Here is a 23,760-nt window from a genome sequence, read left to right on the forward strand (position 1 = left end):
GGGACTTTCCTGACTTCCTTCTGTAAGCGAAGGAAGGAGCACATGAGCACACTGTATATAAATATGTTTGGGAAGCTTTCTTCTTCTTCTTTTTTTTTTTTCTTAAACCAAACTTTGGTTTCTGTTGTAGGCGGTGCATTCCCTAACAGGGCGGGTACAGTATGCTGTGGAGGGGAGAGGAGAGGCCAGGGGGAGGAGTAGGCAGTGATTGATTCACCCACTGTGAGAGCTGGTTTTCTATTTAATGGGGGGGTCTCCCTGCACAAGAGGAGTCAGCTTTGTCTCTGGGACCAGCCAGAGGATGGCAGAGGAACTGGGGCTGGGCTTTGGGGAGACAGCCAGCATGGAAATGCTGCCGGAGGATGACAGCTGCAGGCCCAAGGCCAGAGCCGGGCTGGCAGCCAGGGCCAGCAGCTCCGGCTGGGCTCTCACCTGTTGCCTGGTGTCACTCCCCATCCTGGCAGGACTCACCGCCTACCTGCTTGTTGGCCAGCTCAGAACCCAAGGAGAGGCCTGCGTGTTCCAGGTAAGAAAGACTTGGAGCTGCCCTGGGGATCAGCAGACCCCTGCAGGCAGTTTAGCCTATACAGCCCAGGTCAGTGTGGATACATCTGCAAGCTGAGGAAGCCCTGGGCAGGGCTCCTTGATCCATCACCCTCCTGCCCTCCCTTGCCTCAACATGCAAAGGAAATGCAGAATGTGAGGGAGGGGTGGAGGGGTGTTTGTTCTTAATATTTCCAGGGAATAAATTGTCCCTTTTTATGTTTGTGTGGGAACAACCTCAAGCCACATATTTCTAGATAATTATAACTGCAGTGCACTGATAAGTAGGGAATGTTCCTTTTCTTTGAAAAGAATACAACATACCCTTTAAATTGCATAGCTAACACATGGTCATTAAAAAAAGTTAGAAAGTACAGATTAGGAAAAGAAGATAATTACCATTACCCATAACCTCATAGAGGTAACCACTCTAAAATGTTAACATTTGGGGATACATAATTTCTATCTTTTAATAATATGGGATTGTTTTGAATATCTTAATATGTTATAATTAAATTTATTGTTAATAAATTCACAGCAGCATGAGGATATAGATGGTTGTATTATATTACTATATATGTATGTGCTATAATTTATATAATCAATCCCCTTGCTTGGCTTCAGTACAATTCTTTTTCAATGTTCCAGAAATAACTGCTTGCCAGATTGTCTATCATTCAGTCTTGCTGGGGGAGGGAAGGGGTTTGGGGGGACCTTACTCAAAAATATATATATAGGGTCTATGGAGAACAATGAGAGGATACAGGTGTCAAGGCAGAAACTTATAGTTCTGACCTAGGAACATCAAAAACCTTAAAGCCTGAAGAATGTGCCTTTCAAGTAATGCCCCTTTTTAACAATGCTCTTGCATAATCTGTGGGTGACTGGTTTAATTTCAGTCTCAAGTGTTATATTCCATAGGCTTTTCAATTGGTTTAACTGGTTTCCAAGCAATGCTGGCCAACTGCAAAGCAGAGACACAGAGAGCAAGCCATGGCTATGGTGTAATTTTCACCACCCACCAGGGTCAGCAAACAGAATGCCTGATTCAGGCGGCAGCATCCAAGGCCACGTGCCATCATTCAGAAAATGTAGACATAGGCAAGCCAACCGGAAATGCTGTTTATGTTAGAGGAGCACTGCAGGGCATGAGAATACCCCCAGATCACCATGGTGCTATTTCCTGGGAAGCCAAACTACAGCGTCCACTTGACAGTCTGGGACGCTGTCCATCTTTATCCAAAAAGAGGCTGTTGTTTTGGAGGCATTGGGTGACTCCAGTAGCCTACACTCTCCTGCCTTCTGAAAAGAAACACTCCCTCTGCCAAAACAGTATCTGTTGCCAGAAGCCAGAAAACACCTCTGTTGATCTAGAAGGCCATCGGGTGGAATGCCACAGTCCAGAGGGGGCCAGTGGCTTGCCTCGTCAGGAAGAGAGTTTGATATGGGAGCTGTGGCTGGACAGGAAGCCTATGAGGGAAGATGCTGAATGTCTGCCCTATTGTAGGTATGCAAGAGATGAAAAGGCTAAAACTACGTTCCGTTATAGTTAAACCAATCTCCTTGGAGACTGGCCATGCGAGGACATTTGGAGCTGTGGTTTGGCCAGGAGATGTAACTCTTGGTATGTCAGAAGAAAGATGAAGAGAAATGGAGGTGAGGCTGTGCACACACAGCAATTGGGGTCCTGATAAGAAACAACTGGCCCACTCAAAGAAGAGAGTTTAAAGAAGAATGTTTAAAGAACTGAAAATGGGTTCAAAGAAGGGTCTACGAGCTGAGATGCAGACAGATTAAAGGAAACCTCCAGGACTGGAAGCACCCTGGGGATTAGCAACAGAGGAGGCAGGTCCCCAAACCTTGGCCTGAAGGGGCAAAAGGAGGAAGGAGATTTAGGGGAACGCAATGCGAAGGAGGGGCCTGCCTGCAATATGGATAAAGGGGAGCCAGAAGTCTGCCAACAGGGAAGAAGGAGAGGAAGAGGGAGAGAAACTCAGGCCACTCTGCTCCTAGCTGGCAAGTGTGCCCTGAGGTCAGCCTCCAAGGGCACAGGGAGATCCAAGAAGGGTGGATCCAGAGTGCCTAACAGACAATAACAAGCTTAGAGGAGACTAAAGAAGATGGAATCCAGCTGTGTTTTATTAACATGAAATTAACTTGTAGGTATAAGCAAGAGGTGGTTGCCTAGGGAACAATAATTGATATTCAGTTTAACATAAATAAAAGAATATTTGCCTTTAAAAAAAATAGGTGGGATTCAAAAAGGGAAAACCAGGTCACTGAGCCAACTTGGGTGGGCATGGACATAGCAGTGAAATGTCCTGACTCTTAGAAACCCGAGTTTGATTGCCAGCTCAGCCACCTCTGGCCGTGTGAAAAAGGCATGTGACTTCATTGCTCCCAGCCTGTTTCCTTTTCTACCAAAAGAGAATACTAATACCCATACTTCAACAGCACTAATAATGAAGGCATGTGCAGGAACAGTTTGTACTTTGACAATGGGGAGGACTACACTCACGCAGTTACTGTGATATGATTGTCACTCTATGCCAGGCACCAGACAAACACCAAGAAAACTTGATCTTGGCCTTAAGGAGCTCCGAGCCTGATGCGTGACAAGGAAATAGGCTATGTGCTCTGGAATTCCAGATGTTCTCCTAGCCCAGCCTTAGAGGAAGAGGTGGTTCACGGAAGGGCGTCTGGAGAGGGGAAGGAAGCCAGTGGTGGCTAGAATGCTATTCCTGAGGTCCAGGCCACAGATTCCATTAAAGATAAAAGCGCGTCAGACAAAACAGGCCATTGGAGGTAACAAGGTTGTAAAGCCTACAGCTACAAACCAGACCATCTGACCCCAGCTCCATGACCCCCTCCACTGTGTCAGGCTGCCCCTCACATTTCAAAGATACAGCTCCCAGGTCATTGAGAGAAAAAAAAGGGGGGGTGGGTGCGCTACCTGGTCTTCAAAGGTTTTATAATGCCCCAGGCCCTAGGCAATCAACTCTAAAACAGGAGGAGTAAGAGAGGAGGGTCACCCAGTCCTTCCAATACATTCACAGCCCTGATGAGCAAGCCCAGCAGCAGAGGATAAGCCAATGATAATAACAACATGATATTAACTCCCACTTCACATTTGCAGAGAGCTCTCGCAAAGACAATCCCATTGAACACTCACAGCAACCCACAAATGCAGTGAGGGGGTGAGCAGTCACATTTGGCAGATAAGGAACTTGAAGTGGGAGAGTCTATGTGAGCACCCAAGGTCACAAAGCTGGGAAGGGACCAAGCTAGGTCTCTGAGTTGGCAAATCTAGGTCTTCATGGTTTCCTCCCTCTCCACTCACAATCAAGCTTTGTGATCATGGAAAGTGCTTTCCATTCACCCCTTTTACAAATGAATGAATGGATCACCGTGTAAAACAAATTCTATAAAGACAAGCCAGGGCTTGATTCTCCACACAGGAGCCAAAATGATTATTTGAGAACTTTAACTGGACTGTGTCATGGGCCTGCTTCTGTGGCCTCATCCAATACCCTCTCTATTCTCTCCCCTGCCCCATCACTGGCCTCCAGCTACCCTGCCTTCCTCTGTTGCCAGTATTCCAAGTGTTCTTCTGTTCCCTCTCTTTACTTGGCTGTTCCCTCTACAAGAACTGTTCTAAGGCACTTCCTCTGTCCATCCTTGGAACAACCACAGGAGGTTGGCATTGCTAAGAATCTTTTCTAATCTAACCTGGAAAAGAGTGGAGGCTGGAGAAGAGGAGGCTCAAAGGGGCTCCAAAGGAGAGTGAGCAAAGTACACAAGCACTCTGAGTTTCCGTTTTCCCACATTACCTACCCAACGGAAGTGCTAGGAGGATTGCAAGTCATCTCCATAAGGCCCCCAGTGAGTGCCTAGCAATGTGGGCACTGGGTGGGTGTTTGTCCCTTTCCTTCGCCTAAGTAGAAGAGGAAAGCTCTTCACAGATCCATAGATAGAAACTAAGAAATGGAAATGCCCTTAGCCCTGGGGTCAGCAACTATGACCCACAGGCCAAATCTCACCCATTTTCTATTTTTGTAAATAACGTTTTATTGGAACACAGCCACACCCATTCACTTACACACACTGTCTGTGGCTGTTCTCAAGCCACAACAGTAGAGTTGGGTAATCGTGACAGTGACTATCACCTACCAAAAGTTAATATACTGCGTGGCCCTTTATAGGAAAGTTTGCTGACCCTTGATCTAGTCCTATCTCCTTGTTTTACAGTTGAGGAAACCAAGGATCAGAGATGGGAATGAAAAGTTCAGCATCATAGAGTAGGTCAGGGGGGACAGAGCCGAAATTAGATTCTATTTCTACAGTCGCTTGGCCTCATTCCACCAGCAAATAGGACTGATTCCATTCTTGCTAAGTCCTCAGATCAGACATTGGAAAAGAACAGCAACTGTAGAAATGTTCTGAGTTTTTATTAATAGCAACAAAAACAGTTAAATATATATTTATTTTTTTAAGTGGACTCTTCCCTCTGGGGTTGATTGTGTAAGGAAAGATTCAATATGACAAACTCATTACTAGGTAAGTTGCAGAGCAGAAATCAAAATTAGGTGTGAAAAGGTTTGGGATAAATGCCTTTAGGTGATGTGCCCATAAATAAAGCATTGATTAAATAAATCATGGTCCTTCCATGCTATGGAAACCTGCAACTGCCATGATCTTTTTCTTTTTTTTTTTTTTTTTTTTCAATGAGGCATCTCCACATGTAAGGATGGAAAATAGGATACGACGTTAAGGGGGGGGGGGGGGAAGCAAAGAACGAAACAGCAGATAGAGTACAGAGCACTTCATTTTCTAAGAAAGTAATACATATTCACATATTCACATATATGAATGTGCCCATAAATATACAGACTGTCACAGAAGAGGACAAAAGAGACTGGTGACTCTGCTCTTGTCCAGGAGATGGAGCTGGGTGGCTGGGCGACAAGGGAAAGACATACATTTTTAAACATATACCCAATGTACAAAATGTCTGTTACCTATAAAAAAAAATAGACAGCATAATGTTTTACAATATTTAGACTCCTGGACAACGTCAGGTAGATTTGCATCTTAGAAAAATAATGAGTCAGAAGTTCAAACCCAGTTTGAATTTCGACCTAGCCACTTCTGAGCCATACCTTTCTGGGCCTCAGCTTCTTTATGTATGAAATGGGAATAACTAGAAATATAGTGTCTGGCAGAAGGTGGGGGATTAGTAAGTGGTAACTAGGGAATTTCCCTGTTCATGGAAATTACATCATAGAGAACAACTTGTCCACCTGTTCTGGAATCTGCCATCACCAGGCCACAGAGCAGGTATGGGCGTTGGAGGGTTGTTATTAGTCTCTGACATTTGTGAGCTATCTTCATGCCTCCTTCTCTATCCTGGTCTTGCATCCTCAACCTACACTCCAATCTATTCTTGACCCAGGTGCGCTTGACCATGGCTTGGGCCTTCTTTAGGTCCTTAATGGCTCCTACAGTCCTCAGGATAGGTCCACAGGCCAGGCCTCTGTCCACTCCAGACACTATGCCCCAGGAATGGCAGAATGCACCTCACATGCTCAGCCTGAGCCTGCCACACAGTGGGTACTTAGCACCGGGCAATGAGTTGTTAGGGGTGCCATACAAGGCATTGCTTCCCAGGGTTGCTTCTGCAAGGAGATATCCAAAAAGCAACTGCCATAAAAATGCTCAACAGGCATTATTTCCCTAGCAGCACCCTATCTCTGTCCTTCCCTTCCAGGTTCCACTTCTAGAAAGGTCTGCATAAACTCTCCCCCATGTTCTCCTTGGTTTCCTCCTATCTCAATTCCATGCCTTCCTGAAAATCCCTGCAAAGCTCTTGGCCCTTGTTCCCTGCCCCCCTATTCCCTCCCACACATACATGTCCCAGAACAGGACCCCATAGTGATGCCAGCTCAGGCTTCAGAGTGACACGGACTTGAGGGAAAGCCATGGCTTCACCACATCACAGTTGTCTTGTGTAATGTATTATACACCAGACTCCATTCTAAGCTTTTTCATATTTAGGGTTTTGAGAAGAACAAATGAAATCACATCTACAAAGTCCTTAGCATGGTGTCTGGTGTAAACACATGCAATGCATGTTTGCTGATATTACTACATGCATCATTTCAGTCAGTCCTTGCAGTCACACAATGAGGAAAGTTCTACTACTATCTCCATTTTAGAGATGATGAAACTGAGGCTTAGAAACATCAGGCCACGTGTCCAGTCATACAATTAGAGTGTGACATTGGGATTCAACTGTACCATACACATTCCTCCTAAATACTATGCTAGTTGGCCTCTGGATATATGCCCAACAAATTATACCTTCTGAGGTGGCCAGAAGTTTTTACCAATGACACCTGAAAAGTGCCCGTCACATAGTAAGTGCTCAATAAATGCTAGTCTCTTTCCTCCGGGAGCACCTAGCTGCACCTGGCACACAGAAATCACTCATTAAGTGTTTGCTGAATAGAGGGAAGGATGGAGGGATGCACAAGGCACCTGAGCTCTCTAAGCCCTATACTCTCTGTCTATAAATGGGAAGGTTAACATGCTATCTTCATAGCACTGTGTGAGAATTCTGCAAGGAGATATCCAAAAAGCAACTGCCATAAAGATGCTTATTTCCCTACCTGCTCTACCTTGGGTGAGCCCTTTTATCTCTTCTGGCGTGAGCACAGTCATAATAATCCCCTTTCTGTGCTGTCTAGAGGAAACAAAGAGTTGAGATAAAAGTGTTTTGTAAATTGCATTCAGTTGTCCTACTATAGCCTCAGGAGGTCCTGGCGTACCTGGAAGAGAAGCCCAACCCACTCCAAAGGTCAGGTTGTGGGCAAAGGGCAGAGAAATCCTAGGTTGAGGAGGCGGTCTGGGCAAGTGCAAGGGAAGGAAGGGCGAGCGAGCTGTGGGTGTGAATCCCAAATACCCGTGGCAGCTCCTAGCTGGGGATTGATTCTAAGACCCATTTGTTCATCTGTTGAAGTCAACACACACATCAGTAAGTGCCCAGCATTCACACCTGATAGACCACACACTGACAATGGCTATGAGAAGTCGTCTCCCCACCTGGGCTCTTTAATGAGGCCCCACGGCTGACAGCTGCAACTAGCTTAGGTTTTGAAATGCATGGGGAGTACATCCCATTCCCTCAACCCCTTTGCATTAAGGCAGATGTCCAGGAGCAAACTGTGGACCGAGGAAGCCTTTCCTGTTGGGAGAAGGAGGAAGCCTTCCAGAGCTCCAGAGGATCCCAATCCGCCATGGTCATAAAGAGACAGAGTGGCTTCTGTTTACCACTGAAATGATGAAACCCAAGTGAAGCTCTACAGAACCAACAACATATGCCACAAGCATTTATTGAGCCCAAAGAAAGAAGGAAACGAATCAGATATCCACTTTTCATGTGTGGTCTTTCTTAGCCATCACCACAGTCCTGGGAGGGGAGAACCATTGTCTGCTCTGTCAGATGAGGAAACAGAGGTTAGGTGAGATGCCAAAGTCAGACCACCAGGAAATAAGAGACCTGGGATTTCCACATTTGCTCTTTTGCAAACACCATATTCTTTGCTCTGCACTGCTCTGAATGTTGCCTGTAAATTAAAGCCCGGTCCTGCACACCTTAGCAGATGATGAAATGAAATGGCTTTGGAATAAAACATTTCTAGGTTGGATTTATCCTTGTGCAGGTACAGGGATAAGCAAGAGAGACAAGAAGGCAAACATCTGTGTACTAGTATTTCTCCTAGAAGTGCTGGGAGGATATTATGGGCAAGCAATGGATATCTCTTCCATTTTTGAGTATACTATACAGTGACTACAAAACATGGGAGAAAAGCCAAAGAGGTCATTAGTTAAAATATACTCAAGGGATTTTTCTGGGAAATGCCAAGAAGATCATCTCAAAGGCCATCTTGCTTCAGGTTCGATCTTCCATTGTGTGTGCTCAGCTAAGGTTTATGGGGCTCCTGATATGTGCCAGGGTCTGTACTTGGTCTAAAGGTCCAGATCCCAGACCCTCCATTTACTCTCTGACCTTTGGTTTCAAAGGCTATAAAAAGGTGATACAGCCCAGCTGGTGTTGCTCAGTGGTTGAGCATTGACCCATGAACCAGAAGGTCCAAGTTCAATTCCCGGTCAGAGCATATGCCCAGATTGCGGGCTCCATCCCCAACAGGGGGCATGCAGGGGGCAGCTGATCAATGAGTCTCTCTCATCATTGGTGTCTCTCTCTCTCCCTCTCCCTTCCTCTCTCTGAAATCAATAAAAACTTTTTTTAAAAGGTGATACACTCCCTTGAGAGCAGCTGGAGTATTAGATGAGGAACAAACATAAATGCCTAACATGGGGCCTGGCACCCATTAAGCACTCTGCTAGATAGCAGTCTCCTCATTTCCTCCATCCTCCTTCTCTTTTATTTGAAGAATCAGAATAATCCCAAAAACACCTATAGTAATAGGTCATGATTAGTTTGAGTCAGAGATTACCAATCAACATACCAAAACAAACATTTCTTTTTAGAAGAAACAAAGAAAGAAAACCAAATGAGAGTGAAAATTCCCTGACCTATGGAGCTCTCAGGACAGAACCTTTAAGTTGACCTCGAGACAAGCATAAGAGAGAGAAAGGTCATTAGTACTGGAGGAGAAAAGGGGGGAGCTTGGGTGCAAGATTCCCATGGATCAAATATTCTCAGTCTCATTTCCCTCATCTCAGAATGCCCAGGAGGGGTAGCAGCAGCATCTTAATCCCACCCATGCTTTCGACAGCTGTGTGGATGTTGGGGTCAGAAGGACCACAGATGGTCTGAACCATATCTTTCTTTTCCAACAGACTCCAAAAGGACAGGAATTTGGACCTTCACCTCAGCGAGCTTGTAAGTATATTCATATTTGATGCCTTTCTTGTGGGGAACAAGAACATATCCAGTCGTTCTAGTATATAGGGGATTCAGAGGGATGCAAACCTAGAGGAGAAGTGAGGGGCCTCCCAAACCACTAAGAAGGCAAAATGATGCCATGGCTGAGTGCAGGGCCTGTGGATTGATGGCCTTTGGGCAAATCATTTCACCCATCTCTGTCTCATTTTACTGGCCTATAAAAACGGTTATGATAGTACCCACCCCAGGGTTTGTGTAGATTAAATTAGTTAATTGACATAAAGATGGTAGAACAATGCCTACCACATCAAAAGGATATACTGATTTTTCCTTTTTAACATCAATAATATTATCATTATCACCGCAGTTAAAACAAACTTGTCCAATATAATCAGTTCCAAAACCCAAAACAATTGAGGTCTTCTGGAGAGCTGATAGGGGAACAGAGGACCAGAAAGGGAAAGGGACCTGACAAGGTCATATAGCTACAGAGTGGTTTCCACCCCACTCTCTTAGGCCATTAGATGCCTCAGTGCATATAATTAAAAGGACCATGAAAAAGGCAAAAGAGCAATTCAGTCCCACAGAAGCAGGAGGAGGAAAGAAAAGGCAAGGTGAGCTTTATTGAGCATCTATCATATGCCAGGAATCATTCTGAACACTCTTCATCCATGGTAGGAATTAATGTGCCCATCTTAGAGGTGATAAAACAAAGTCTGAGATAGGTTAGATAACTTGTACAAAGTCATGAAGCCAAGATTCATTTATGCTTAAGACCTTCTCCTGAGTTTCCCCTGTTACTGCAAAAAACAAAACAAAACACTTCCAAAGAGGAGAACTGAACCAAGCTGGAGAAGAGGAATATTTCTCTCCAGTTGCAGGCATCATGCAACTCCCCAAATGTTGTGTTCACTCCAGTCACCCTCTGACTCACACAAAGCATTTTCTCCTTTCTTTACAGATGCACCTCCCAGAGCTAGTGGAGATAAGCCAAGGGCACACCTGACAGGTAATTCTCCTGTTGGTGTGCAGAGGGGATAAAACTGCAGATGTGACTTCCTCCTACACAAGGCAGATGTCAGTTTTTGGACCGCAGTGTTCTTCCCAGGAGGCCATGGGCCTGAGATTTCTTTCAGCGTGTTTACCAAAATGCATTCAAATGGTTTCAAACTAGAAATTACACCCGTTAGTAACAGACTCCTCCTCTCAGTCGAGGGCTTTCAGATGTCTTCCTACCTTGAGGGATCCAAAGACTCATGTTTCTTGGGTATTTTCTTTCAGATTCTATCAGCCCTCTTCCTTTCTCTACGGTTTCTCTCTTTCATTCATGCAGTCATTCCAAAATGGTTTTCCTCAGACTCTGAGACTCTCATAATTCTAAATCTGGCCAAAGATGAATGACCCTAAGTTGCCAATATATTGAGTCCAGATATCTGTGCCCTATGCAAAATGAAGTTATTGTACATTTACACTCAGAAAGATATTTCCAAAGAATTCCCGTTGATGTGAAGAGATTAAGAACAATCTCATAATATCACCAGATGGCCAGTTGTCCAAATCTAGTGTGGAAATTCCTGGCATCTCACACCTGGAGTTGTATATAACCTCTATGACTCGAGAGAAAAGAGCACAGCAGTGCAGAAAAATGTTAAAAACCCAGTGAAAAACTAGAATTAAAAAGAAAGCATAAAAAATACGCTTCCTGACCTATAAGAAAAATATGCAACCCACGGGGATATCCTTGGGCCCAAGACATCTGTTCAAGAGGAAGCTGTTTGTGGGGAGTCCTGAAAGAGGATTAGGATCAGGGAGATGCTAAGTTGCCATCACTTACCACTCACCTATAAGAATGGGTGAGACTGAAAAGGCTGGCCAGGAAAACCCTAAAAACTGAGTATGAAGTTGCCATATTGACTGGGGGAGTTGAAATTGGTGAAAGAATCTAGGCTCATTTCAGACACTGCGGTAGGCATTTTACATCTATGATTTATTTAGCCCAATGAGATGGGGAAACTGGGGCTTGGGCAACTAAATTCACTTATCCCCAGTGACATGACTAGGATGAGCTGACTCTCAGAACTGCACTGTTTCCATTACAACATACTTCCCACCCACACTCCTACTTGCAGCTTTGTTGACAGAGCTAATTGCATGCCAATTTAACAGAATTTGCTGTATCTAGAGACTAAATGAGCTTTGCTTTTGTATCATTTGGGAGGAATTTTTTCTTTTTTAATCTACTGCATCACCAACAAAGAAGGAGTAGAGATGATCACCAGTGACTAATAAAAAGGCCTTGCACAGATTTTGCAAAGAAGCGACGGAACTCTCCAGAGGCCACTTACTAGTAGTAGAGGGGCCAGGGGAGACTGCACACATTCTGAATATGTATCACAGTTGCAAAAGAAACCACAGTCTAGTTAGAAATGGGAAAGATGTTTTAGGAAAATCCAGGAGCCAGGTTTCAGGTCAACCACCAGGTGTGAAGGTTGCTAAGTGCTTCTTTAAACATAACCAGTCCCAAAACTGTGGCTGACAGTACATAATGGTTATTACTATGGGTTTCAAAAGTAGCTGTAGAAAATTAAAATGTGTTTTTATTTTCACTGTAAAGTATTAGTTTATTGCCGATTATCCTATTTGAAATATGGTTTGATTCTATTCATTTTTTCTGCTATACTAGGTATATACTGCATGAAAGTATTCATCGTATGTTCTACATGATGTATACATATAAATAATGCAAACATAAGAATATGTAAAAATATATAAAATGAAATAGGCTTCACCTGGCCAGATGTCTCAGTTGGTGACTGAGAAATATATCATTCCATATACCAAAAGGTGGCAAGTTCAATTCCCGGTCAGGGCACATACGGGAGGTTTCTCTCACACTGATATCTCTCTCTCTCTCTCTCTCTCTCTCTCTCTCTCTCTCTCTCTCTCTCTCTCTCTCCCCTTCCTCTCTCTTTAAAAATCAATCAAAACATGTCCTTGGGTGAGGATTAAAAAATAAATTAAAATGAAATAGGTTTATTTTTTAATCTGTCGAAATGAAAGATGCTAGTTTATTTGGGTAAAGAAAATAAATATGTATTGAATCATGCTATATCCAGTCATCGAGATAAAAATGTCCGTGTCTCTTTCATTCACTTGACCTTCAGAACAAGACTATGAGGGAGCTTTATCTCCAATTCACACACAGGAAATTGAGTCAGAGAGGAGGAACCTACTTGGTTGATTAATAACCCAGAGTTGTAGAGTCCAGATTGGAATGGGGCCCACGGAGCCCAGAGCCCAGATCCCTTCCACTCCTCAAGTCAATTACATTGGCTTATAGTTTGGCTCTATCAATATCGGAGAGGCATTTCCAAAATATCCTGGATTTCTGGTTCCAATATTTACCCTGCTTTTACATTTCTTATTAATTACTATCTGTGTTTCATGTGTTTTTGGACTGCAGTATTAAAAGAGGGTGACAAAGAACAGACTGACAGATCTCAGAGGGCAGGTGACAGGTGACGGGGGTGGGGTGGGAGGGTGGGGATGGTGATGGAAAGCGATTAACCAAAGAACTTATATACATATATGCATCATCCATGGACACAGACAACAGTGCAGTGAAGGCCTGGGGCAGGGCAGGGGCCAGGTGGAGGGGGACAGAGGGGAGAAAATGGGGGACATCTGTAATGCTGTCAATAAAAATAAATTTAAAAATAATAATGAGACATATTTTGCAAAATCCATGAGTTCCAACACAAGCAAATTAAACCTCTCTCTTGTCTCTGCAGTTGTGAAACAAACGTCCACACAGCCCTTGAATAATCAGTTCCCAGCTCTGGATTGGGAACATGAACTTGGCTTGGCCTTCACCAAGAACCGGATGAACTACACCAATAAATTCCTGGTGATCCCAGAGTCGGGAGACTACTTTGTTTACTCCCAGATCACATTCCGAGGTATCACATCCAAATGTGGTGAAATCAGCAAAGGGAGCCGAGCAAACAAGCCAGACGCCATCATTGTGGTCATCACCAAGGTAACGGAGAACTACCCCGAACCCACTGGGATCCTAATGGGGACCAAGACAGTGTGTGAAATAGGTAGCAACTGGTTCCAACCCATTTATCTAGGAGCCATGTTCTCCTTGCAAGAAGGGGACAAGCTGATGGTGAACGTCAGTGACATCTCTTTGGTGGACTACACAAAAGAAGATAAAACCTTCTTTGGAGCCTTCTTGCTGTAGGGGCAACGCAGATGTCACTGTGTAAAGGTCCTCTCCTCCTAGTTCCTAATTTTCTTCATTCATATGTAATTATAACCAGGGGCTTTCTTGAAGCATTCCACAGAGACAATGCTTTAGCTATGAAATGTAGGGCCCAAAAGCCCACACTTTATATGCCTTACTGATGAGAATACAAATTGGAAAAAGGGAGAGAAAAGCAGACATATTACCATGGTTGCCTGGAAGATTGGTGAATTTCTGAACATTAGAACACTCATTACCAAATGAATGGATGATTTTCTCAGAGCATTTCTACACCTTCCTACAACACAGTTGTCACCAGTGGGCTCAGTGGCTGTTCAGTTTGATTATGAAGCATTCACTTCAGTTCAGGAGCCTTGAATAAAATCCAAAGCCCTAGAAAACAGTGTAAACCTTTCAGAGGAGAAATCCTTAATCAATTTCCCCAAATACATAGAAAGAAAGAAAGAAAGAAAGAAAGAAAGAAAGAAAGAAAGAAAGAAAGAGAGAGAGAGAGAGAGAGAGAGAGAGAGAGAGAGAGAGAGAGAGAGAGGAGGGGGGGGAAGAGGCTGATATTTTTCTTATTTTTTCATGAATGTTATCAAAAAAAGAAATTGGTTTTCATGATGCTATCTACTGCAAATGAGAGTAACTACCTTTCCCATTATTTTGTACACAGGCGTCAAAATAAGCAAGTATTAGTTCCATGTGCCTATCAAAAATACAACAATAGCATTTATTCACCATAGTTTTCTTGAGCATCTATTATGTTCTGGGCATTATCTTTATCCAGAAGACACTATAAACAAGTCAGACTCTACTAAAAATTTATATGAATGTCACTAGATAGCTCCTGGTCAAATGTGTCTCAACATGCTCCAAGGACTAACTCCAAGTCCTAAAAATCATATCATTTGACAGTGTTATGCAAGATTTCTGGAGTGTTTCTGACCATGTAAGCTGTCCAGCTGATTAGGTAACTCAAGAAACTTGAAGCCAGATTTCTAGCTAATTAGACCAACTGTACAACAAACTTGATTGATGACAGGAGACAATGGACTTATTCTCATGGGGATGGGGGAAAGGGGGTCAATCTCCAAATCTGGAGAAGTTAACCTAGATCTGCTTTGAATTTTGATTCACAACTTTATATGCAGAGTATTATATAGGTATTTCTCTCCCGAAATAGCCTAAAGGATTTAAATACGGGATTAGCTAATCAGCTCAGCTAAGACTTCTTCCCTGGAGGAGGTCCCTCCTGCTCATCAATGGGTTCATATCTTCTGCCCTATATCATTTTCCTGCATTAATATGCCAAGGGTGGGAGGGGCATTTCTGCTCTCTTGGGCTGTTCGTTTGTCTGTGAAGCAAGAATCCACCAACTTGCTTCCCAGGATCAGATGAGTCCATGGGGATGAAACTTGTTAACTTTGAGCATTCTGTGAAGTAGGAGAACATGGCAGTGTGACATGGTACTTCAGACTCTATTATAAATGCTCTCTATAGAGACGACCTCACAATGGGTCTGGAAGCAAACCTGGCACCAAAATCAACTCTTCCCCTTGTTGCCAGGAGACTACAGAGGACAGAGGAGTGTGATGGGGCTCCTGAGCACAATGACTGGTGCAGCAGTACTTGACCAGTGTTTGTTGAGTTGTAATTAAAAATTCCGTTTCTCCATTGGGAGGTTAAGGCTCCAAAGCCTTTAGCTTGTCAAAACAGTGAGCACAGGGCTCAGTGGGAGCACGGACAAGGGTGTGGTCGCCTCCACCTGGTTCAGAAGCGTCTTCATGAAGGAAGTGAGTTCTGAAAGAAGGTGGGTGGACAACAGATGGCCTCAGAGAAAGGGCATCTCAGATGGAGGAATTACCCTTTCCTTAAAGCAGAACGGAGAGGTTTCTCAGTAACTATAAAGCCAACTTGATTAGTGAATGTTTCCTCAACCGACTCCTAGTACAACATTTATGGGTGGATCATGAATGACTCTCAACTGGCTCCATGATCAGAACTAACACGCCATTAAGAAAATAAAATGCTCTGTCTGCATATGCATGAGAGTACCAAGCGACCTGGGGAATGGGCAAGAATTTGCATGGAGGAGGCCACGGTGGCCTACTCCTCCTCTCCGCTAGAAGGACCCCTGTTCCCAGGTCTTCAAACCCGCCCACTGTTCCATTGGGCAGCTGGTGGATTTGGAAGTTTATTCAAGAAATTGGAATTTCCTACTATCCTAAAAGACTTGAAGCTTTGGAAAGATCCTACCACATGTTTATTTAGCTCCTGTCTTAAGCTCATTTATTGAAGAATGTACTGTGCTCAAGTTTTCATGACTGAATTTATTAAATGTCCTATGATACAGCTTTTACTGGTCAGAAAGGCCCAGCCAAACATTTCTAGTAGGACTCGAGTCCTAGGCATTATTTCCATGGCAAATATGTGTGCCCTAGTTTTTAAAATCAAGTGGGAGATGCTTTTTAAGACCATGTGATAGTCCTGAAGGTCCAGAATGTTCTGAAGGTGCTTCAGAAAATGGTTAATTTAGGGGGAAAGTGCTTTGCTGTCCAGTGTCTCGCAAAAGGCTGACTTCAAATCAATTCCACAAACATTTACTGAGTACCCACTCGTCCTGGAGACACAAAGATAAATTATTTTAGTCTCCGATGTGTTCATTCTAACTGCTTAGTACTTCCATTGTCTGTAGGTCTGTTCATTTATTTTGGTTGTATCAGCTAATTAATTAACTTTAGGCACATGGATATTTTCTCATTATGAAAATGGGTGCCATTTGGTGAAAGATGATCATTAATGACATGATTTCTGTATACTCTAAGTGATTTCTTAAACAGCTACCCAAGGACAGATTTCCAAAAGTAAAAGGGGAGAAGACAAAGTTAATGTTTTCTATGGTGACATCCATTATCAAGCCAAATGTGGAGAGAGGTTATTATCAAGTTTGGCCAGCAACATTCTTGAAAATACTAGAACTTTATGGATGACCCAGAGGTGTGGGTGTCCCTCAGCAAATCCAGGAGTCATGATCAAAATGCATGGTGTCACCAGCATTTGGACCCTAGCATGGTTTAGATCTATGTGAGAGAACAGAATTGTTTAAGGTACTAAAATTTCTGACTATTTTAACTAGGCTACAGTAGAATGTGAAAAGATGCACCTTTCACATCCTGAAATGTTTCTGGTTCAGTTCAGTAACAGGGCATGCCAAAGCCCTTGGCTCCATTTCAACCTAAGCTATGTCACCCCAGAGGAAATCCCACCTCTGTGCTTGTCAATAATTCCTCTGGGTTAAAAAGTTCAACCAGCTCCCTGTGCACAAGGCATGCCAGCTGCCAAAGTTCCCTTGCAAGGTATTTCCCAAGTCCTTTCCCAGTCGTGTTTCCATGATTGTGACATTGGGGATTAATTCTTCAGGACACAGTGGTTTATACTCCACACCTTGCAAACACATGCAGAACCCTCTTGCCTTAAGATTTCTTGTTCTCTTAGGGCCCAGGGTCCTGGCAATGTTTTGCCATTTTTAGCAGAATGTTTTTTTAAGTGTGCATCACTAGTCTGGATATTAACAGCTATTACATCACATTGGCAGCTGGGCCTGAGGAGAAGGCAGTGGACTGTTAACCCCTGAGTCCTTTTGCTCCAGTGGTGACAGAGTATGGGGCAGAGCAGTCACATCTGTGCCCTACCCCACTCCGACAACCATAGTTACAACTTCCCAAGCTCTGAGACATGTTTGTCCCCAACGCCTTACATCACCCTACTTTAAGAAGAAAAGACCATACCGGCCAAGACAGTAGTTACTTGTCAGGCCACACAAGGAGTTAATGGCAGATGTAGAGCTAGAATACCATCTTCGTGAATCTGAGTCAGAAGACTGGGCACATCCAGTTACCATCTGCTCTTAGCAAATATCATTCATTCTAATGACAGGAGGAGAAATTGGAAGGAGATAATGGGATGATGTAGAAGTAAAGAGGAGACTTCTTCCATGTGTCTCTGGAGGAAGGCACTGGGGCTACTGAGTTACAGGTACAGGGTCTCTCCATTTATGGCTTGATAGCCAAAGGAATTTTCTATCCCAAACCAGACTATCCCCAGATAGTGATTTCTCAGTCCCTGGAGATATTCCAAGCAAAGGGCTTAGCTCGAGGGTTTTATAGAAGCCATTTCTTCATTGAGGAAGGAGGAGGGATTGAACCAAATGATATCTGGGATTTTTTCCCCAAAATCTATGACTATGCCATTGTTTAATTAACTTCTGTGTTTTCTATTTGATTATTAAGAACCTGGGAGGCCTTGTGGAGTTCAGTGGCTTCCAGTCTGGAAGTAGATGCCATTTCCCACTCATTCGGAGAGTATCCAACACAAAGTAACTCTGAGATCTTGGCCAATAGAGATTGTCATGGAGTTTTAGAACTGATGCAATCAGAATAGTTTATCTACTCCAAGTTACATCATTTTAAGGATGTCTTCTGGCTCAGAAAGATGCTACAAATAGCCCAATGCCAGACAGTAGCTAATAGCAGTGTTGAGACTAGAATCCATATCTCCTGACAGCGATCCCAGTAGACTTTCGATTTCATCCATGAATCAGTTCTTTTTTTTTAATATCAGTCACATAGTAGCACTTACAAAGAGGCTGGAGAGACAAGACAAGAGGGAACACGACAGGCAAGTCCCACTCTCGTGGTATATTCAGGAGGAAGGAGACACACAGCTTCGAGTAAATAAAGTAGCTGAACTTAATCAAATGATTTTATTCTTAAAGTCATTCAAATGTGTAACTTTCCCCTCTTTTGTTTCAGGGGTGTAGAAATTAAACAAATGTACATGTTTGTGTGGTTTTAGTGATAAGCCCCATGTGCTTTCATTGATTTTATGTTTTATGTTAAAACATCACATTCCCAAAGTAAACTACATATTGTATGTCATTGGATACGTACTTCACTGGTACGCAACCCATGTCTTCAGACACTACTGTGTCAATTCCAATCTTTGTGAATGAAATGTATGTGTTGATGTATTTAATAGATGTAACTTAATAAATTGGCATTAAAAGCCACAGAATTTTAATAACCGAGTCAATCTTTGTTAATCTGTGTGTGTTTTTTTCAAGTTAAGATCTCCTGAAGAATAGTTTTTAAAATGAATCTAGTTTTCTATACACTTGAATGCAACTGATTTTCACAGGTTATAATAAATCTTATAACAAATTGACTGTAAAACCCCACAGATTGTGCCACTAGTCAGATGAAGGAAAGGAGAGAAGAAGGGAAACTACTGAGTTCCTTTTATGAATTAGGAAACTCTGTAGTTAGGTCACCTAAACTTAGACATAGAAAAAAAGAGAAAGAGAGAGGCCAGAGAGGGCCAAGTTAGTATTTGATGAGCCAGAATTTAAACCCAGATCTTTCTGATACTGCACCTCCCTGCCTCTCATGAAAACAAGAATCAGCACGAATCAAAGAGGTTCAACCTATCCATCTCTTTCCATTTTCCAGAACAGTAGCTGGAGTAACTGAAGCTCAGCCAATGTTAGATTGGGACCATATTAAATTGACATTTTGGTTGGTCAAAAATGGTCACATAGAATTTCACTTGTTTCCATCTAATAGTTGTAGGTAAAATAAGACATAGATGAAGAGAAGGGAGGGTAAGGCTCTCTTCCAAAACATCAGTCTCAAAAATTTCCCTCCCAATGGGAGACCTCGGAATGTACTAACATCCTTCCTAATTTCAGCTCTCACATTTAGCTTGTATCCACTCCTAGGAGTGATACGAACAAAACACCTTTTACACTTATGGAGAGAAATGAATTACTTGCCCTAAATTCATTAAAAGTCAATCATATGCAGAAGTCACAATGCCAGTTCTTCAACTAATCCAGCTCACCAAAAGCAAACTTTTCAATCAATTCTCAAAAGGACTTGCCATCCCTGGGAACTGTGGAGCAAGGAAACAAAACTAACTAACTGCCTCTCCTAATGTTTGTCAAGTCGTCCATGGTGGCTATCCAGTGTCCAATCAAAGCCCAGCTACATTCAGGAAGGACGTCCAGGAGTGGGATCTGTTCTGACTTACATGATTCTGACTGCCTGATGCTTATGGCACTCTGGTTGTTAGATATTTTGACTACCATCCCTATTTACATTGCTTCCACTAACACAGATACACATCATCATCATCATCATCATCATCATCATCATCACTCATCACCATCAATAATATAATGCTCCAGGGTAGAAAACACAGTGGATCTGAAGTCAGTAGACCTGTGTTCCAGGCCCAGGTCTACCAGCTGGCATATTCTGAGCCCTTGAGCCAACCATTTCATGTATATAGACCTCAATTTCCTCCTCTGAGCATCAGAAGCAGAGGCAAAGGAAGTGTGCTAGTTTAGAAATAGGTCTCAATAATTCTATGCTTGACCTTCAAATGAGCTTCCCTTTTTCAGGTGGGGGGAGGTGGGCACAGAGAGAAGAGGGTTTATCCAAGAGAAAGCAAAATTCCCCATGTACCTATACTACAAAGCTCCCCAGTTGGCACTCGGGGACTTTTCACCCCATCAGTGCAGGAAATAGAAAGGTAACTAGAATGGAGACGTAAACTCCAGGGTTGGAGAATCCTGTTCTCTCCCAACAGCTCTGTTCTTTACCCCTCTGCTCACCCAGCCCCTGCACCTTTTACGGGCTTGGGAGCAATGAGGAACAGAACTCATTCAGCTGATATTTAATAAGCACACTCAATGTGCTAGCTCCTGCTGGGCGCTGTGAGTGACAAAGACATGACTGCCCTAGCCAGTATGCTCAGTGGATATAGTGGCAGCCTGCAGACTGAAGGACCCTGGGTTTGATTCCAGTCAAGGGTGCGTATCTTGGTTGCAGGCTCAATCCCCAGCCTTGGTCTGGGTGCATGCAGAAGTCAACCAATCGATGTCTCTCTCACATTGATGTTGCTCTCTGTGTGTGTGTCCCTCCCCCTCCCTTCTATTCTCTCTAAAAATCAATGGAAAAATATCCTCGGGTGAGGATTAATAACAACAAAAAAGAATGGCTATTGGGCTCACCAAGTTTCTGTGCTATTGAGTTGAAATTGTAAGGGGGTACAATAAAGGAATTAATAAATAACACATTGCAATAAGCAATCTCAAGGAAACAAACAGGATATAAAGAGAAAGAACATCAAGGGGAACTCCTCTTTTATAGGATTCAGTGTGTTTGATTTCAGTTTGATTCAGTGTGATTCAGTGCGTTTGATTTCATTAACACTTGGACTTGTGACTCCACAATACAATTACAGACTGATAGCAAGTGTGACTCACTCAGTGGTTAATGCTAATGATTAGGACCTTCAGGGGCAAAAAACAAGAAGACTGAGCACTGGCCAGCTGCCAGCTGTCCCTGAGCCAAATCAAATGAGTTGCACCATGGACTCTTCTGGCATGGCTGGTGAAAACCACAACCACCTCACCAATCCCTAGAGCTCCACTCCACACTTTCAGATGGGAAGCATTTCCCCGGCAGCCACTGCATGGGGATGCAGAATCCCTTTTGGCATTCCCTGCTGTTTTTCAAGAATGACAGCCAACTAGACTTCATTTGCCTCTTTGCTACTATGTGCACTCTCCCTACTTTTGCCTTTTTCCTAGGAAACACAATCTGACACCATAGAAAAATTGCTAGCCTATATCCCTTCTCCCGAGAATTCCATGAGGAGTAGAATAGGGTCTGGATGACAATACCCATTTTACAGAGAAGTAAACTGAGGCTCAGAGAGGAAACCATCATGCCTAAGAAATAATGGGAAGGAAAGGAGCCATGTCTGATCAACCCCAGTACTAGAGTCTCAGACCCATGATGCCTCCCTAAAGGGTACAGTCCCTGGGCAAAAGGATCAGATATGCCCCACTCTGGGAGTCTACACAGCAAAAGTAAATCCCAAGTGCTTGTGGATTTGATGCTGGCAGGAACAGAGGAGTAAGGCTCCAAGGCATTGGGACCTTCTCATGTGTCCAGGACATTCTCCTAGTTCATATATTCATTCATGGGCACAAGCACTTTATAGGCATCACCCTCTTCCACCAAGTGTCCAAAGGCTGAACCCGAGGCCACCTTAAATGGATCACTCTCCATTACTCGCAACATTTAGTCACTCACTGAGGCTGACTCCTCTTTTTGTTACAGCAGCCTCCTCCCTGGGCTCCCTGCCCCATGTGAAGCCCACTCCAGCCCACCCACTGCACAGCAGTCTGAGTGCTCTTACATAACAAACTGGGCCATGTACAGGGTGGGGAGAAAGTAAGTGTATAGTTATGAATATAGGAAACACAGAGTTTATTCCTGTACTAATATTTATCATTGTATTATTTCCATATGAACAACTGTAAACCTCCTTTTGCCATACTCTATAGTTCTGTTTTAAAATGCTCTCATAGCTTCCTATCCCCTTCAAGGGGAAATCCAAGACCATTCTGATTCAGCCTCTATCAGGCTCTCTGCTTCAACAGGTGTCCCCTACCCCTGTGTTATAGCAGGGATGAGCTGGTAAATGTTTAACAACCAGCTTTCCAAAATAAAGCTCTGGTTTATACATCTGTGGTGTAAATATTTACCCCGGGACCAATTTCAAGCAGCCAATATGTTGCCAATGAATGGAGAGTTGGAAGGGGGTGTGTAGTAGTGCACCATTATATATTTTTATCACACTGATATAATAGAAATAAATAATCTCAAGAGGGTAGATAAAAGTAAAATGTAGTGGTAATTAAGTGTTAAGTTTTGAGTATTTATTACCTTTATTATAATTTATTTAAAAATAAGTGTATAGAATTTAATATTGAATTGTGGCCATGTTTAATGACAAGCTCACAAAAAAAAAAAAAATTAACATTCAGCTCTTAAGAGTTGGTACGTATTGGCCCCAGCATCATTGGTGAAGGCACTGCTTTTTCACATTTGGAGGGCTTACTTTTTACTCTGGGGAGAGCACCGGCCCTCCCCCTACTTCCTGGTGAACTCCTATTTGTTCCTCAAGACTCACTTCCTCTGTGGAGCCTTTCTTCAATGACCCATCCAGGGGCTCCCACAAATACCACCACTCCCGCCCCCACCTCAGGTTGACTCACTGTTTGTCTCTCTTCCCTCCATTAGATGATGCTTTATTCACCCTTGGAACTATAATCAAGTGGATTCTAATACATGTTTGTGGAGGAAACTATTAAACACAATTCTAAAAGCAGTGTCCCTTCCTGTTAGCATCTGTCTCCCAATTTCCAAGTGAAGATTATGTTTGTTAATGATTTTTGATGGGAAATTATTATAGGATTTATCCAATCCTATCTATCCCCAAGGATCCTGCCCAAAGCCAAACCAGGCTTTAAGTAGGGGCTGGACGAAGGTTAAGAAAGTGAAAGGGAAAGGTTCCAACTGAAATCTGCAAAATAGGTTTTTAACATTTTTGTTTTTGTATAAATATAAGTTCAGATGCCACCCACATCCCCACTCCAAACCAACTCTATCTAGCAAGAAAGGAGCGGAAGTCAGAATGGGAAGAAGCTTGACCAACCAAACAGCTAATCCCAGAGCCTGTCTTGGGATTGATCCAGAGCTAACTAGAAGAGAGACTCCCCCCTGCCACAAAACAGACTCGTTTTTATTCAATTTGCACAATAATCTTGTCAATCAGGACTTGTTACCTCCATTTCACAGCTGAATAAACTGAGGCCTGAAGAGGTGCTGCGTCTCTTCCAAGTCCCAAAGGTCAGTGGTCGGCAAACTCATTAGTCAACAGAGCCAAATATCAACAGTACAACGATTGAAATTTCATTTGAGAGCCAAATTTTTTTTTTTGCTTAAATATTTGTATTTTTATTGAAATTTTTTTATTTTTTTTAATTTAATAAATCTTTATTGTTTAGATTATTACAATTGTTTCTCCTTTTTCCCCCCATAGCTCCCCTCCACCTGGTTCCCACCCCACGCTCTGCCCTTACCCGCCCCCCACTGTCCTCATCCATAGATGTACAATTTTTGTCCAATCTCGTCCTGCA

General features: G+C 43.1%; 1 protein-coding gene across 1 annotated transcript; it reads left to right on the plus strand.

Annotated features, from left to right (window-relative positions):
* Positions 1-244: 244 nt before the first annotated feature.
* Positions 245-13,700, plus strand: TNFSF15 (TNF superfamily member 15; the record flags this gene model as incomplete). The annotated part of the gene is made up of 4 exons (XM_080668747.1): positions 245-526; positions 9,409-9,451; positions 10,416-10,463; positions 13,246-13,700. 4 exons carry the CDS (start codon positions 245-247, stop codon positions 13,698-13,700), a joined length of 828 nt encoding a protein of 275 aa, XP_080524873.1.
* Between the last annotated feature and the right edge of the window lie 10,060 nt (positions 13,701-23,760).

Source organism: Plecotus auritus (assembly GCF_963455305.1).
Source record: "Plecotus auritus genome assembly, chromosome: 5".
In the NCBI taxonomy this organism is placed as follows: domain Eukaryota; kingdom Metazoa; phylum Chordata; class Mammalia; order Chiroptera; family Vespertilionidae; genus Plecotus; species Plecotus auritus.